Below are 18,234 nucleotides of genomic sequence, written 5' to 3'. Positions count from 1 at the left end.
GATCAAACTTGCAACCTTCTGATTCTTAGTCTGATTCGTTGACCACTGAGCCACAACGGGAACTCCCACTAGTTGTTTTGTTAATCAGTTATAGTCAATGGGAATTTTTGATAAAAGATCAAAGATTCATTTTGGTTTTTGGGAAATATCAAATGGAAGAAACATTCTTTTTTTTTTTTTCCTGTCTTTTTAGGGCCACAGCCATGGCATATGGAGGTTCCCAGGCTAGGGGTCTAATCAGAGCTGTTGCTGCTGGCCTACGCCAGAGCCATAGCAATGTGGGATCTGAGCCACGTCTGCGACCTATACCACAGTTCACTGGCAATTCCAGATCCTTAACCCACTGAGCGAGGCCAGGGATTGAACCCACAACCTCATGGTTCCTAGTCGGATTCCTTAACACTGTGCCGTGACGAGAACTCCGAAACATTCTTTTTAATTGAATGTAATAAATTAGGTAAATATTAGATACTGTTGCCACTTAATAGGGATTGATGTAGTTTGATTCACTAAACAGGATAATAGAATTGTATATTGAAATGAACTCATTTTGCAATATGAAATAAGAGTATTTTAGTTTTCACCTTAGATTCAGAATTTGTAAGGTTTATATGTTAGTCACTAGGCATTTTGCCTCAACTATGATATCAATCTGATTTTTATTTATTTTTTGGTGTTTTTGTCTTAAGGGCTGCACCCATGGCATGTGGAGTTTCCTAGTCTAGGGGTCGAATCAGAGCTGTAGCTGCCCGCCTACACGACAGCCACAGCAACTCAGGATCCAAGCTGTATATGTGACCTACACCACAGCTCACGGCAACACCGGATCCTTAACCCATTGAACAAGGCCAGGGATCAAACCTGCATCCTCATGGATACTTGTCATAACCACTGACCCACAACAGAACAACTCAGTCTGATCTTTATAATGAAAAAGCTCATTGATAGAGAATAGATAAGCAATATATAATAAGACTGTGTTTGAGGAGTTCCCACTGTGGCACAGTGGGTTAAGAATCCAACTGCAGCAACTTGGGTCACTGTGGAGGTGTGGGTTTGATCCCTGGTGTGGTGCAGTGGGTTAAAGGATCTGGTATTGCTGCAGCTCTGGCTTGTATTCAGTCCCGGCCCGGGAACTTCCATGTGCCACTAATGCATCCATTTAAAAAAAAAAAAGAAAAAAAAGACTGAGTTTGGAAAGATTTAATTGCTTGTTACTGTCATGTAAAGTGTGTAGTCCTGCCACTTACTGAGTAAATTTGGTCAAATTAACCTCTTTGAATAATAAGAAGAGTAAATACATTGAACTTCTGTCTGTAGGATGTCAGCCATTTAAAAGCTGTATGGTATTAGTCTATATTCTCTCTCTGTTACAGTGTCCTTATCTAAAACAATAGTATCTATTCTGATAACCAATGAAAAGGTACCACAAAGTACTTTGTCAGATAGGAATCTTATGATTACTCTCTCCCAGTCTGACTTGCCATTTTAACACTATGTTTTGATCAGCAAATGTTTTAACTTTTATGAAGTCTGAACTTAACTATTTTTTTCTTTTTCTTTTTACTATTCATTGTGTCCTAAGAAACCTACCCCCAGGCTGCAAAGGAATTCTCCTATGCTTTCTTCTAGAAGATTTATAGTAGTGCTTTTATGATCTTCCTATTTTGATTTGTTATATGATCATGGACTATTTAGAAGTGTATTTATTCATGATTTTAATGCTTTGAAATATATTGAGACTAGTTTTACAGCCCAGCACACGGTCTGCTTGATGAATCTTGATGAATATGTATTCTGTGGTTGTTGGGCATAGTATGCTATAGATGTCACTTAAATGCGATGACTGATACATTGCTTAGATCTTCTTTGTTCTTGCTGAAATTTTGGGGGCATGTGTGTCTCTTTAGTCTGTTACTGAGATGCGAGTTAAAATTGTCAAATTTTATTTGGTGAATTTGTCTTTTTCCCCTGAATTATGTCAATTTTTTTTTTTTTTGTCTTTTTGCCATTTTCTTGGGCCGCTCTCGCGGCATATGGAGGTTCTCACGCTAGGGGTCGAATCGGAGCTGTAGCCACCAGCCTATGCCAGAGCCACAGCAACGCTGGATCCGAGCCGCGTCTGCAACCTACACCATAGCTCATGGCAACGCCGGATCCTTAACCCACTGAGCAAGACCAGGGATCGAACCCGCAACCTCATGGTTACTAGTCGGGTCCGTTAACCACTGCGCCACGACAGGAACTCCCCTATGTCAATTTTTGCTTATGTATTTTGAAGCCCTTCTTAGCAGACACCTTCTATCTATTATGGCTTCTCAATGATTTACCCCTTTTAAAATTACTAAATGTCCTCTTAAGTCTTTGAAAAATTTTTTTTTTGTCTTGAAACATACTTTATCTGGTGTTAAGATAGCCATCCAGCAAAAAAATAAAAAAAAAAAAAGATAGCCATCCATTTTATTAGTAGGATAAACCTTCTTGTGCTCATTAATTGCAGGTGATGTCTTTTTCCATCCACTTCCTTTTGGGGGAGGGTGCTGCACCCATGGCATGTGTAAGTTCCTGGGCTTGAGATTGAATTTGAGCCACGTTTGACTGGATCCTTAACCCACTGTGCCACAATGGAAATTCCCACTATCCATTTATTTTGAATCTATTTTTTTTGTCTTTATGTTTAAAGTAAGTCTCTTGTGGACAGCATGTGATTGAGTTTTGCCCTTTTATCTTTTATCTGTTTTCTGCTTTTTTTTTTTTTTTAACCCACTGAGTGAGGCCAGGGATTGAACCCATATCCTCATGGGTACTAGCCAGGCTTGTTACTGCTGAGCCACAACAGGAACTTCCTGTTTTCTGCTTTTAATTGTAATGTTTACTTACAAGTAAGTGTGATAAATGATGCGGTTGAATTAAAGTCTACTATTTTATTTTCCATTTTTCCTATTTCTTTTGTTTATTGTTCCTTCCGAAAGCTGCCTTCTTTTGGGTTAATTGGATATTTGTTAGAATTCCGTTTTAATTATTCGTTGGCTTTGTATCTCTGACTCTTCACGTGACTTAGCTGGGATTTCTTGGGATTATGATCTATGCCCTTAACTTATAAAATTCTACTTTGTGTTAATATTGTGCCATGTCTTGTAAAATTTAAGAATCTTACAAGTTAATAGTTTTATTTACCATCCCTCTTCCTTGATTTTTGTTATGTATCATTTGTATTACATTTAGATAGGCTATAAACCCACAGTGTATTTTTGCTTTGTATAGTTATATGTAATTTAAAGAAGTTAAGGGGACAATTTTTTTATATTTGCTCTGCCAGAGATTTGCGTTTTCATTTGGTATCATTGCTTTTCACCCGAAAGAACTTGTAGAGCAGGTTTTTGTTTTTCTTTTTTGGCTGCCCCACAGCATAAGGACTTCCTGGGCTAGGGATCAGATCCGAACTGCAGTTGGGACCTAAGCTGCAGCTATGGCAATGCTGGATCCTTAATCCACTGTGCCAGCTCTGAGTCCCAGTGCTCCTAAGATGTGCAGCTGATCCCGTTGTGCCACAGTGGAAACTCCTAGAGCAGGTTTTATGGCGACAGATTGTTTTGTTTTATCCAAAAATGTTTTTGTTACACACCTGTAGTTTACAGGTCTGCCAGAGATTTGGACTGTTTGTATGCGGACTTGGGGCTTCCCTTTTGTGGCTCTTCATCCTTGCATCTCCCCTTATTTTCTAGCTACTGTAGTCACCCTAGTCTGTCCTTTGAATCCTCACCTTAACAAATCTGCAGTTTTCTCTCTCGATTTCAAGTATCCAACTGGCATCAACTCAAAAAAAACAAGACGTTCATTCAGAAGCAGCCCTTCCCTTCTTCTGAGTATCTTCTTCCCTCAAGTATCTGCTTGCTGTCATTTGCTTTCCAGTGTTTTCAGATGGTTGTTTATAATTGTTATCAGCGCATTGGTCAGATACAAGCTATTCCACTATTAGCAGAGGCAGAACTTTTTTTTTTTTAAATTCTGCATCTACTGTGAAAGTTCCTGGCTAGGGGTTGAATCAGAGCTGCAGTTGCCAGCTTACCGCTGCAGCCACAGCAACACTAGATCCAACCCACATCTGCGACGTATACCACCGCTTGCAGCAAATGCCAGATCCTTAACCCACCGAGTGAGGCCAGTGATTGAACATGCATCTTCAAAAGGATAGTATGGGGTTCTCATTGCTGAACCACATCCGGAACTCTGTGAACTCTTTTTAATCTGTTCTAATCTGGGTTATTTGAGAGTGGTGATTGTCCTTGCTATATTGGCTTAAAAACCAAGGCATTTCACCAGACTCATCAGTACTGATGTTTTGCTAAATACTTGTTGTACATACCAAGACCAAAAATAATGACTTTGTTTCCTGTTAATACCACAGCTGTGGTATGTTACTTTTTTTTTCATTTTTACCAGTTAGGAAATAGGTACTGAGGATGGTGAAATTCAAAGTCACATGACTAGTTGGTGGAACAGCTGGAATTCAAGCCTTTGTTGTTTTGTTTTTTTGTTTTTTTTGGATTCAAAAGCCCACATTGTTAATGCTGCACAGTGCTACCTTATCCCTGTTCTAAATTGACCTGTAACTGTTTCAGTTCTACCTGCAAATAAATAGAGATAAAAGAATGACACAAAAAAATGAAATATATCATTATAAAACTTGTTCTGTTTTAGGAAATGGAAGTACCAGTATTACCGAAAATCTCTCTACCCATTACAAGTTCTTCACTGCCTACCTTCAATTTTAGCTCTTCTGTGATCACAACTTCCTCTCCATCACCTATTAGTCCTTCACAATCATTAACAAACAAGGTAAAAATCCATTTTACAAATAGAGGTGGTTTTTGTTTTTCCCTTTTTTTTTTTTTTTAGAAAAAAATAACATTTTGTTTAAAATAGTAATGAATTTTCACTATGGAAAGCAAAAACTCAGGAAGAAAATGGAAAGATTGTTTTTTCTTTTTTTAAAAAAAACCGTATTATAGGCATGTTCTTCATTTCTTATGAATGCATTAGAGGAAAAGTTGATTTATAAGTTTGTTTCCAACTATTTATAAAATAGTTTTGTGCATAAGAATGGATTTATGTTTTTATTTGAGTAGGATTCTTTAATCTGCTCCTGAAAAATTTTATGCTTTTTTGCTGACTTTGACTTTTCTGAACATATTCTTATAGATGTTATTTTTCTCCTTTAGATAAATATCTTCCTCCAACATCATGTATATTCCTCTTCTAAGGGGAAGCCAGATCTTTTTTTTTTTTTTTTTTTTTTTGTCTTTTTAGGGCCATATCCATAGCATATGGAGGTTCCCAGGCTAGGGGTATAATCCGAGCCATAGCCACCGGCCTACGCCACAGCCACAGCAGGGCGAGATCTGAGCCGAGTCTGCAACCTACACCACAGCTCACGGCAATGCCGGATCCTTAACCCTCTGAGCAAGGCCAGGGATGGAACCCTCAGCCCCATGGTTCCTAGTTGGATTCGTTAACCCCTGCGCCATGATGGGAACTCCAAGCCAGATCTTAACGGTGGTTACTATACTGGTTAAGTACTTGTCAGAAGTTAGAAGGTGAAATTTAAAGGGGAAAAATTGCTTTTGGCTTCTTGGAAATAGTTTGCTTAAGGTCTATTTTATTTTCAATTTCTTTTTCTAAAAAGCTCTTTTTTTTTTTTTTTTTTAAATCATTTCTGTAATAATTTGAAAAACCAGGTGCAGATGACCTCTCCGAACAGCACTGGCAGTCCCTTGTTTAGATTTTCATCTCCAATTGTAAAATCTACTGAGGCAGATGTACTACCTCCATCATCCGTAAGTAGCAAACAAGAAGTAGTTCATATTATTTCTTTCTTTCTCTCTCTCTTTTTTTTTTTGGTCTTTTTTCTTTTGTCTTTTTAGGGCTGTACCCAGAGCATATGAATGTTCCCAGGCTAGGAGTTGATTCAGAACTACAGCTGCTGGTCTACACCACAGCCATAGCAATGCCGGAATCTGAAATGTGTCTGCGATCTGTACCAGAGCTCACTGAGCAAGGCCAGAGATCAGAACCTTCGTCCTCATGGATACTAGTTGGGTTTGTTAACCACTGAGCCACGATGGGGACTCCCATATTATTGATTTCAAAGGCATACTGTTTTTTTTTTAAAAGTCAAATCCAAAATGCCATTGGAAGTAAGAAATACCATATTTGTAATTTTGGATTCATCATACTAAATCTAACATTATATTTAGGTTTTATTCATCTTGTTTCATGATTTTTTTTTTTTTTTTTCTTTTTTTCTTTTTAGGGCCACACCCATGGCATATGGAGATTCCCAGGCTAGGGTCGAATTGGAGCTGTAGCTGCTAGCCTACACCGAAGCCACAGCAACATGCGATCGGAGCCACATTTGTGACCTACACCACAGCTTAGGGCAATGCCAGATCCTTAACCCACTGAGCAAGGCCAGGGATCAAACAAACCCATGTCTCATATATACTAGTCAGGTTCATTAACCGCTGCACCTCGACGGGAACTCCTTGTTTCATGATTTTTACTGTTATTGTTATAATGGATATATGATATTCTTCAGAATAGACAGATAATCATTTACGGAACTCATTTTAACGAACTCAGTGATTTGTTAACCACTGAGCCACAATGGGAACTCCGTATATATGTGTACTTTTAATGGCACTGCAGGAACTTCTCATCCAGAGGGATCTGAAGTTTTTATGTCTCACAATATGTATTTGTTTCTTCAAAATTACGGATAAAAATTTTGAGTAAGAATTAATACTTAAGTTTAATGTCTTGAGATGCCCCACCCATATTCGGCCTATGTATAATTTTAACATTGCCTTCTGTATTTCACTGTGTCCCTGTTTTGAGTAAGAATTAATACTTAAGTTTAATGTCTTGAGTTGCCCCACCCATATTCGGCCTATGTATAATTTTAACATTACCTTCTGTATTTCACTGTGTCCCTGTTTTCTGTCGTAACTATATGTTCCAGATCATTTTGTAGCTTTTCTGCCCCTGCCGCATGCCTGAGATCCATTCATTATCTGTAAAGTGTCATACTTATTATTAGGAAATTGCACTTAGAAGCCCAGAACTGGGCATTAGGAACACATTATTATTTTATGTACTGTCCTGAACAAGAAAGTGCTGTAGAAATTTGAAAAGCTGTTGTTAAATTATGACACAGCTATTTTAGAGATTTAAAGATAGGAAAAATAAAATCTTAGAATATGTGAAATTCAGTATTTTTTTTTGACTTTGGAATAAAAAGAGCTTTATATTTGATAATTATTTAAAAATAAATGAACAGTTAAAGGACACCTTTTCTTTACAGATTGGATTTACATTTAGTGTGCCTGTGGCAAAAACAGAACTTTCTGGCTCTAGTACTATTTCAGAACCAATTATGAGTAGTTCAGGTAAGTAAAATTTTCTCACAAATTTTTACGTAAAAATACGTTAGATTAATATTTCAGATTCTTTCTCCTTTGCCGTTTCTTGTAAATGCTTTCATTTGAATGAAATTGCTGTCCAAATGTAAATGTTACTTACCCTTTGGTTGTGAAAGGAATAGTTACAGGAGCAAATTTATGCACTGTCTTTGTTTAGTCAAAATAAGGAGCTAGTTTATTGTAAGTGAAGTCTCATTATAAGAAATTTAAGGGTGGGCTACATTGTAGTTATAGTGGAGTCCATCTCTAGGTTTACTCTTCAGTTCAAAAGAACTGTTATGCATAAGTGTTATGCTGTCCTCTGCAGACAGTGATACATAATTTCTCAACTCAAGAAATGGGTGTAATTGAGGGAAAGAAATGAGTATTCAGATAATTAAACAGTAGGTTTTTTTGTAATAGTGGTGATTTTCTTTCAAGTGTTGGTTTTTGGAAAATGGAGGATCCAGCTGTGCTGAGTTACTCAGGTCAAGAATTTTGAGCAAGGGCATTTTACTCAAGAAATAAACAGCTAATGTAAGACAACAAGAGGAAAAGCATGACATACTTTGAAAATGGCAAATAATTTTCATGAGATTGAGAAGTAACTTTTTTGTTTGTTTGTTTTTGTTCGTCTTTATGACTTTTCTAGGGCACCTCCCACGGCATGTGGAGGTTCCCAGGCTAGGGGTCTAATCCGGAGCTGTAGCTGCTGCCTATGCCAGAGCCACAGCAACTCAGGATCCGAGCCGCGCCTGTGACCTACACCACAGCTCACGGCAATGCCGGATCCTTAACCCACTGAGCAAGGCCAGGGGTCGAACCTGCAACCTCATGGTTCCTAGTCGGATTCCTTAACCACTGAGCCATGACGGGAACTCCAAGAAGTAACTTTAAATTCTGAAAATTCTTGAATGCTATGCTAAAGAATTGGATTTTAGTCTGAATGTGGTAGGCACTGTGATGCTTATATGGGGGTGATACAGTGTCTAGAAGTAACAGAGGTGCATTGAGTAGGGGTGTGGGTGGGAGTGTGGGGTATTAGAGGCTGTGAGACTTCAGTTAACGGGCTGTTGCCTTATTAAGAAGTGTCTCTTTGATTATCTGCTGGGTTTTGGAATTTTTAAAAACCAGATCCTCCTTCAAAAGATAGATTAAAAAAAATATCAAAGATCCAGAACATAAAACTGCTAGGACGATGTTTGCCTTTAGGTGATCTGAAAGATAAGGTGTAGATTATGAGAGTGGCACAGAATAGGAATTTGACTGATAGATTTGCATTCCTAATTTTTATTGAATAAAGTAACCCTGTGTAAGAGAAAGTAACAAACACATTTCAGGTGTACTTCTTTACTACATGTTTTTTTTTTTTCTTTAATGTTGTTATGATTCAAGAATAGTAAGTATTTAAATTTCATTTTCATACGTGGTTATCAAGGGATAGGCATTAAAAGCCTCACTTTTTACCAGTGATAACTGAATCAGGAATAGTTTGTTGAGGCAACTTTTTTGTTTCATTATATCTGAAAAAATTACCCACAGTTTTAAGGAGTTTATTATGAGAGTGGCATGTATAGAATTGTGGGAATTGTTCTTAATGTTGACATTTCTGATTCTCATCACTCCTGTCATTAAAAAGCTGATTGAAAATGTGGAAGTCATGATGAATTACTTTATGAGAGGAGCCAGTTTTCCCATTGCCTTCATTTTCTGTCTCTCTAAGTATACTTCAAGGAATTCTTAAAATTTACATCAAATTACAAAAACAATTCAGTTTTGACTCTAAAGGAAGATAGAATGTGATAAAGTGATAAAACCCTATTTTTCTTTGTTTTGAGACTGTTGTGAGAGATAGGTGTGGTCTTTTGTCTGTTTTGTTCCTAGAGTGAAATTGACATAAGATAAAGTTAACCATTTAAAGGGAACACAGAGTTCCCATTGTGGCTCAGTGGGTTAAGAATCCAACATAGTGTCAATGAGGATACGGGTCCTGGCCTTGCTCAGTGGCTTAAGGATCTGGCATTGCCACAAGCTGCAGTGTAGGTCACAGATGCTGCTCTGCTTGGGTGTGGGTTTGGCTGTGGTGTAGGCCTGCATGCAGCTGCAGCTCTGATTTAAACCCCAGTCTAGGAGCTTCCATATGCCACAGGTGCAGCTGTAAAAAGAAAAGAAAAAAAAAAGAGAGAAAAGAAATATAAAAAGTAAAAGCATTATTCTTTAGATGTAAGTAGTCAAAATCTTCTGGACTTTTGAACCTGCTCTCCCTTAACTAATGATTTATTTCTGTGGCTGCATAACTCTCCATCGTTTCAGGGTTCTGTAATCTGTATAGCTAACCCCTTTTTATTGAGTATTTGTTATTCAGGTTTTCAGTATAATAACTGAAAGATTTTTTTTTTTTTTTGTCTTTTGTCTTTGTTGTTGTTGTTGTTGTTGTTGTTGCTATTTCTTGGGCCGCTCCCGCGGCATATGGAGGTTCACAAGCTAGGGGTTGAATCGGAGCTGTAGCCACCGGCCTATGCCAGAGCCACAGCAACTCAGGATCCGAGCCGCGTCTGCAACCTACACCACAGCTCACGGCAATGCTGGATCGTTAATCCACTGAGCAAGGGCAGGGACCGAACCCGCACCCTCATGGTTCCTAGTCAGATTCGTTAACCACTGCGCCACGACGGGAACTCCTGAAAGATTTTTAATCACAGGATGAATTTCTAGAAATGAAATGTCTGGCTTAGTTGAACGTTTTTCACGCAGTGTTTGAGCTGCTGCAAATGCCATATCCTCTCCAGTGCTTCAGTTTTATTTTCTTGATTACAGGTGAACTCACTGGGTAATAATTAAAGATTTTTATGTAGTTTATATATTTTTTACCCTTTTGGAGGAGAAAGATGTACAAGATGGGAAATAGTATTTTTTTTTTTACTTTCTTGTAATGGCAAGTCAACCCTGTACAAGTTATTTGTTCATTATCTTTGGTTTTTTTATTTGTTTTTGCTTTTTAGGGCTGCATGTGCAGCATAATGAAAGTTCACAGGCTAGGGGTTGAATCAGAACTGCAGCTGCCAGTTTTCAACACAGCCACAGCAATGCAGGATCTGAGCCTCATCTGTGACCTATATCATAGCTCATGGCATCACCGGATCATTAACCCACTGAGTGAGGCCAGGGATCAAGCTTGCATCCTCATGGATACTAGTTGGGTTGGTTACCACTGAGCCACAATGGGAATTCCTGTTCATTATCTTTGAATTGCAGTGACTTTTTAGAAGTTGATTCAGATTGACTTTGAATGATCTTTTTAATACATATAAGTTGCTTTTTCCATGCATGATATCATTTACAATTAAAAAAATTACAGCTGAAGATATCACTGCAGTGAACAACAGTACAAGTTGTAAGAAGGCAGACGAAGACGGCGAGGGCCTTTTCAGACCTGCAAAAACCCTGAAAGAAGGAAGTGTTCTTGATGTTCTGAAGAACCCTGGTAAGATAATGGCTGCCCTCGAGATACTCTGAAATCTTAATTACAAAATTATGATCTCATCTTAATATTATTTGTTGTACTTCAGGCTTTTAAAAAATGATGACTGGTTTCATGGGAGATTGATTTTTTTTTTTTTTTTTTTTTGTCTTTTTGTGTTTTTCCAGGGCTGTGCCTGTGGCATGTGGTGATTCCCAGCTAGGGGTCTAATCAAAGTTGTAGCCTTTGGCCTACACCACAGCCACAGCAATGCGGGATCCAAGCTGTGTCTGCGACTTACACCACAGCTCATGGCAATGCTGAATCCTTAACTAGGTTCCTCGTCTGATTCGTTAACCACTGAGCCACGATGGGATATCTGAGATTGACTTTTGAATATAGGCATAGTCAGATGTAATTATTTTAGGTGAAAGACGATAGAAACTTTATTATTTCTTTAGAATCAAGGATTCTGCACTAAAATGAAATCTCTAGGGGACAAGTATAGGAGAAAATGTGAATTGCCTGTTAAAAGAGGCCAATATACAAAAAAGTAAAACAAACTCAGTGATGTACCTAGACATGTCTCTCTCTGAGAGACTGCTGCCTTATTCTTCTCAGATTATTTCCCAGTTGTGGTATATATATATAAAACAAAGCTAAGTAGAAAGAAAACATACACTGATTGTAGCATAGATACATAGAGAATAGTTATAGTACTCACTTGAAACAAGATACGAATGCTAGTGGGTTTTTTTTTTTTTTTTTTTTTTTTTTTGATGGTGATGAACAGAAGTCCTCAAATAGTTTTCAATTGGAAAATCCAAGAGGATAGCATAATTCCAATTGGGATGTATCCTGTAAGGATATAAAAGTATTTATAAGATAATCTAGTATCTCAGGAGGAATTAGATTTATCCAACACATGTGCTCTGTATAAGTGAACAAGAGTTTCATTAATAGGTTGGCTGGTACAACAAAGTGTAGAAGAATGAGGTTCTTATTTTATAGATGAGTGTATTGCCTATTGAAGTCTCAGTAATAGAGGCGATTTTACACAGTTATGGGAAGGACTCTAGAATGCCTATACTGGGATGAACCAAGCAGTAATAAGCATCAAATGCATATATTTATCATCATAAAAGTTTACGCTTTGAGGAATTCCCTGGTGGCACAACAGGTTAAGGATCTGGCACGGTCACTGCTGTGGCTCCTGTCACTCTGTGGTATGAGTTTGATCCCTAGCCTAGGAACTTCTGCATGCCAGGGGCATGGCCAAGGCAAAAAAAAGTTTACTCTTTGCATTCATAATGTCCACTCCTTCACACTTTTAAACTTAAAAAAAAAAAAAAAAAGGCAGAAATTTGGAGGAGTTAAATGCTGTCTGAAGGGAAATTAGGAAAATCTAAAGAAGTGGGCAGAAAGAAAACTGGAATACCCTGAAGTGGTTTATGTTACAATTTTACCAGCTTCAGTGACCAGGTTAATCATTAACAAAATAGTATATCATTGTCCGCTATTAGTAATTGAGGTATATGGGATTGTTTTGCCCTTAGGCTGAATTATTTCTTGGTACGGTAGAAAAACCTCTAACAACCTTCTGTATCAACTTTCCCTCTAGTTTTCTTTTCCTCTTCTAAAGGTTAGAGAAATGGGTCACTGAGTTTTTTTTGTTACATAGAAAATAAAATTGGTGGAGAGTAAAGGATTCAAAGGTCATTTGTGCAAATAAAGTGTAGTTTGAGTTAATCAAGTCAACAATGTTGGTTTTGGTAGCACAAAGTCTTTTTATTATTTCATGGTTCATGGTTCTGTGTGCACACTTTTTTTTTTTTTTTTTTTTTTTTTTTTTTTTTTTTTTTTTGGTCTCTTTTTGTCTTTTCTAAGGCCATACCCATAGCATATGGAGGTTCCCAGGCTAGGGGTCCAGTTGGAGCCGTAGCCGCTGGCCTACACCAGGGCCACAGCAGCATGGGATCTGAGCCGCGTCTGCAACCTACACCACAGCTCACGGCAATGCCGGATCCTTAACCCACTGAGCAAGGCCAGGAATCAACCTCGCAACCTCATGGTTCCTAGTCCGATTTGTTAACCACTGAGCCACAATGGGAACTCCTACCTTAACTCTTTAAATACACCTATGATGGCTAACAAAGTGGTAGGCTCTGGGTTTTTATTGGAAAGCTGTCGCAGTTTTGTTTGAATTAGTGTTTGGTAATTTTGTGTGGTCGTCTGTTTGAATTAGCCTGAGCTTGTGCTCCATTAGGAGATAGTGGACCCTAATTTTTATTTTTTCGTTTTTATTTTTATTCAGCTCCGTCATTATAATTATAATGGAGTTCTTTTTTTTATTAATACAGTGAATTTTATTATATTTATAGTTGCACAGCCATCGTCAAAACCTAATTTTAGAACATTTCCATCCCAAACCCCAAGTTCCCACCTCCCTCCTCCCCATCTGTCCCCTTTGGTAACCATAAGTTTTTCAAAGTCTGTGAGCTTGTTTCTCTTCTGCAAATAAGTTCATTTGTATCCTTTTTTTTGAGTCCACAGGTAAGTGATAGCATATGATGTTTGTCTCTTACTGTCTAACTTCACTTAGTATGATAATCTCTGGTCTACTATTCAGCCATAAAGAAGAATGAAATAATGGCATTAGCAGCAACATGAATGGACCTAGAAATTACTGTATTAAATGGACCCTAATTTTTGTATTTCTGGGTTTTACCAGGTTATTTTAGTACATCTCTGTTGGAATTTTTTTTTTTTTTTTTTTTTTTTTGGTCTTTTTGTCTTTTCTAGGGCCGCACCCGTGGCATATGGAGGTTTCCAGGCTAGGGGTCAAATTGGAGCTGTAGCCAGCCACTGGCCTGCTCCAGAGCCACAGCAATGCCGGATCCAAGCCACATGTGCAACCTACACTACAGCTCACGGCAACGCCAGATCCTTAACTCACTGAACAAGGCCAGGGAATGAACCCAAAACATCGTGTTTCCTAGTCGGATTCGTTAACCACTGAGCCACGACGGGAACTTCTGTTGGGATTTTTAATCGTATTTGTCATTGAACCATTACTCTTTTAAAGCTTTGTATGAATTTAATGTTACTAAAAATGATCCTTATTACTCTGTTGTTGGGAGGGACATCTTTCAAATAATCATACCTGCACAGTTGAGCTGGTTTTACTGAAACTGGATTATGACTGGAAAAAATTCAAAGATGCTCCATACCGGAGGTCATTTGGCATAGGCAGGGGGAGGACGGCAGTGACTGTGCTGCGGTTCAGTGCTGCAGGAAAGGCAAGGAGCAAAATGTGGATGGTGTGTATGTCAGTAAGGAGTACAAATTAAGTCTCAAATTAGTTATACTACAGTAAATAGATTGCTAGAGGAAGATGATCTACTATAAACAGAATGTCTTTTGTAGGTTTTTTAACTAGGCCTGTTGCTTACTGATTATTTGATTAGTACTAGAAATATAGTTCTAGGTGAAAAATACTTCTTAAGTAGTCCACCTTAGATTATGATAGCTCTACAGTAAGGTGTTTTGTGCCAAGAATAATATTTTTATTATGAATGGCTATTACTCTATAGTTATTTATATTATTAATATTTATTAACTATAATAAGTAATAGGCTTTCTGATCAAAACATTAACTAACTTTTCTTCTCCCACTCCACTCTCCCCAACCCCCCCACCCCATTGTAGGTTTCACATCACCGAAGGCAGATTCTCCTGCTGCTCAGCCTACCACCACAAGCCCAATAGTTTATACAAGACCAGCAATAAGTAGCTCTTCTTCCAGTGGAATCGGGTTTGGGGAAAGTTTAAAGGCTGGGCCATCATGGCAGTGTGATACTTGTCTACTCCAGAACAAAGTTGCAGACAACAAATGTGTAGCCTGTCAAGCAACAAAGTTGCCACCAAGAGATACTGCTAAACAGTTGGGAACTGGGACACCAAGTAAAAGTGGCAAACCAACTCTTTCTTCACCAGGGACAGGCTTCGGAGACAAATTTAAACCAGCAGTAGGAACTTGGGATTGTGATACTTGTTTAGTGCAAAATAAACCTGAAGCGATAAAATGTGTAGCTTGTGAAACACCGAAACCTGGAACTGGTGTTAAACGAGTCTTTACGTTGCCAGTGGCTTCAGAAAGTGCTGTAACCATGGCTGCTTCCTCCTCCAGCTGCACTGTAACCACTGGTGCCTTAGGATTTACAGATAAATTCAAAAGGCCCATGGGATCTTGGGAGTGTCCAGTGTGCTGTGTTTCTAATAATGCGGAAGACAATAAATGTGTGTCCTGTATGTCTGAGAAACCAGGTACGTTTATGGCTGTTTGGAATAATTTTGTTCATTACTTTAATAGAACATTTTAATTTATTCTCTGTAAAACAGCTAAGAATAACCTCAATGTTTTAGATGTTTCAGGATGCGCATTTCCTCGTACATTAATTTTTCTAAACTGTCTTGAGAGTAAAATGACTTGTTCGCAACTGAAACTGCATGTCCTATTAGGATAGGCTTTGTGTTAATCAGTCCAGCATTTGCTTTGACCTCTTCTTTGTATGCACTTTTATCAGGAACTTTGGGCTCTTCACCATCATTTCCAAAGTTGGCTAATATGGATGCAAAGGCCTTAGAATGGGAACCATCATTTCCAAAGTTGGCTAATATAGATGCAAAGGCCTTAGAACGGGACAGTCTCTCTCAAACCTTTATGCAGAATGAAATATTACTTTGTCTCTTTTCCTTGAAGTAGAAGTGAGGATGGCTGGTGGTCATTTCCGGGACAGTTTCATTAAAGGGTAGATGGTATTGCTTTATGAGAAGGCTGTGGCTGAATATTCACCCATGTGCCAGACATATTGCAATGATCTTAAAATAGGCAGCCAGAAAAATGGAATTAGGTTTGAGTTCTGTTTCTCTGTTCAATTTTGAAAGAGTTACTGAAGATTTAAATTGATCTTTAATTCATTTGGAAATGACTTTTTGATGTTTTTGTAATGCTTTTATATAATTATTTGGTATAGATATGTAGTAACATGGATACTAAATAAAACATGTTATGAGTATCCTGGGAATTATACTTCCTATTTTTATTGCCTCATTCATGGATGCGTGGTTTTGTGTCTGCAACGGAAAACTCTTGGGTTAATAGCCCAGACCCCTGTCTTAATACAAGGGGTGAGCCTTATTCATAATTCCTCCTAGACCTCTCCACAAGAATGATTTCAGAATCTCTATTCTAAAATAGGTTTCTCTTCCCATCTGGTATTCCTCCTCCTCCCCTTAAAAAGAAAGAAAGAAAGCCCTGATGCATGCAAGAAACCAAAATTAATTGAGTTGATGGGAGAATAAAACTGAGTCAGGAAATTGTTATACAGAAACAAAGGAAGCTCATATATATATGAAAAAACTTCCACTTCATCCTTTAGCTGAACCACCATTATAAGCAGAAAATGATCTGGTCAAACTTGTAATTTTGGTAAATCACTCGGTGGCTTTTTGGAGGATAGATTTGAAGGCAACAAAATTTGGAGACCAGAGGACAGATTAGGAAGTTATATCAGTTATATAGGTCAAGATCCTAGTGATGTGTACTAGTGGAATCAAATAAGGATTAGAGGGGGCCGTAGAATAATGTGCAGTTGGAGACATGGTTGCTTTCAAGCTGCTAAAGTTGACAGATAGGTGTGAAGCCTTTGGTTACACTGACGCTGGACCCTCTGGGCTGGAGATACAGATCCGGGAGGACTTAGCCCAGAATTTTCAAGTCAGTCATGGGCGTAGAGGTGATGTGAGGTGAATGAGCAGAGCAAATAGACAGCCTAAAACAGAACTCTGCTAACTTAAGGGAGTAGCAGGAATAAAACTTTGGAACAGTTAATCTTTTAAAGGAGTAACCAGAGAGGAAAATCAAAAACCACACGGTACTGGTGCTTTTTAGAGGATGGATTTCAAGGGAACAAAAAGAACCTGACGTAGTGTGCGTGAGGATGTGGGTTTGATCCCTGGCCTCCCTCCGTGGGTTAAGGATCCGGCGTTGCCACAAGCTGCGGGGTGGGTCACAGATGTGGCTCAGATCCAGTGTTTCTGTGGCTGTGGTGTAGGCCCATAGCCACAGCTCCAAATCAACCCCTTGCCTGGGAACGTCCATGTGCCACAAGCGCCACCCTAAAAAAAAAAGAAAAGAAACAAAAAACAGGGCTATTAAGCAAGAGGTGAGGGAGCTCAAACCAAAATAGCAGGAGAAGGGTCAGAAAAAGAATGAAATGTATTGAATGTGTAAGGGTAAGGGAAGAGTTGCCATCTAGCCAGGGTAACCAGGGGGATAGTGGAACCACCGACAAGAGGACAGCACGGGGAGGAAACCTGAAGAGTGGGTGGCAGGTCCAGATCAGAAGATGGTTTTGTTTGGTGATTAAAATGTTCGGAGTCGAGGAGAGCTTGTGAGAAGGGCAGTGGACCAAAGATGGAACGATTTTATTGGCAGGATGGAAAAGAACATACCAGTAAACGGCAGATCAGGTAACTGGGAAAAGTGACGACAGTTGGAGAACATTTAGAGAAGTGGGGGCACCAGAATGAATGGCTCCGCTCTCGACACTATTTCTTCATGCACCTGCGCCTCGCTGAGCCATCCTTCCTGTGCTGCCGCCTCTCCCCCACAGTTGCTAGTTCTGCTTAAAAATGTAAATATCAGCTCTGTGACTCCTTCTCCTGTCCTGTAGTCCTTTCCTCTTTGTCCTCTTGTTTAGATCATGTGTTACTCTTTGTCCGTAATGGTGCTACTGTGCATTTATGTTTGTTTTACTTCCCCCTTTTTAGACCATGAGCACCTTTAGAAGTTAAGCAACATCTTGTTCATCTTGCTCTCCGCCCCCAGAACCTAAGAACGTTATGGTGCTTATTAATTCATGTCTGTTAGATAGCTGCTTTATAACAAATGCTGTGGACGGTAGTCAGTAGTATCGAGTTGAATTGCAGAGTGGCCAGTAGAACATTTCTATGCAAAATTGTCATTTCAAAGCAGAGCCCTGTCCTTGGCAATCTTGAAATGAATGTGGTCTAGGCTCTGTATTTTATGTTTTAGACTGTTGCCTACAGTTTGGAACTTACATTGTATAATGCTGTGAAATTTGATAATGAATCTTAAGGAGAATTGAGTCTTTTAGGCTCTGAAATATGAGCATGATTTTTAAAAATCCTGGCTCTTCATAATTGGGGTTAAGAGGGAGCTCATCATTGCACAAGGTTTGTGAGTTGCTCATTTATAAGATTAAAAGAAATCTGAGATGTCTGTATTGT

At 38.7% G+C, this 18,234-nt stretch overlaps 1 protein-coding gene across 5 annotated transcripts in view; it reads left to right on the top strand.

The window, feature by feature from the left end:
- NUP153 (nucleoporin 153) overlaps positions 1-18,234 on the top strand; it is a 73,036-nt gene that overhangs the window by 35,474 nt on the left and 19,328 nt on the right. For 4 of the 5 annotated variants that reach the window (XM_001926651.6, XM_013977457.2, XM_013977455.2 and 1 more), the window contains 5 exons: positions 4,702-4,839; positions 5,739-5,837; positions 7,364-7,448; positions 10,819-10,944; positions 14,629-15,246. In XM_001926651.6, the coding sequence (XP_001926686.1) occupies positions 4,702-4,839; positions 5,739-5,837; positions 7,364-7,448; positions 10,819-10,944; positions 14,629-15,246 (1,066 nt within the window). The remainder of the gene's footprint in view (positions 1-4,701; positions 4,840-5,738; positions 5,838-7,363; positions 7,449-10,818; positions 10,945-14,628; positions 15,247-18,234) is intronic. The other variant, XM_013977453.2, reaches the window with a different exon arrangement.

The sequence above is a fragment of the Sus scrofa genome, chromosome 7 (genome assembly GCF_000003025.6).
Source record: "Sus scrofa isolate TJ Tabasco breed Duroc chromosome 7, Sscrofa11.1, whole genome shotgun sequence".
NCBI lineage: Eukaryota > Metazoa > Chordata > Mammalia > Artiodactyla > Suidae > Sus > Sus scrofa.
The sequence above is the reverse complement of the archived record's forward strand: the minus strand, read 5'-3'. Positions and strand labels throughout refer to the sequence as shown.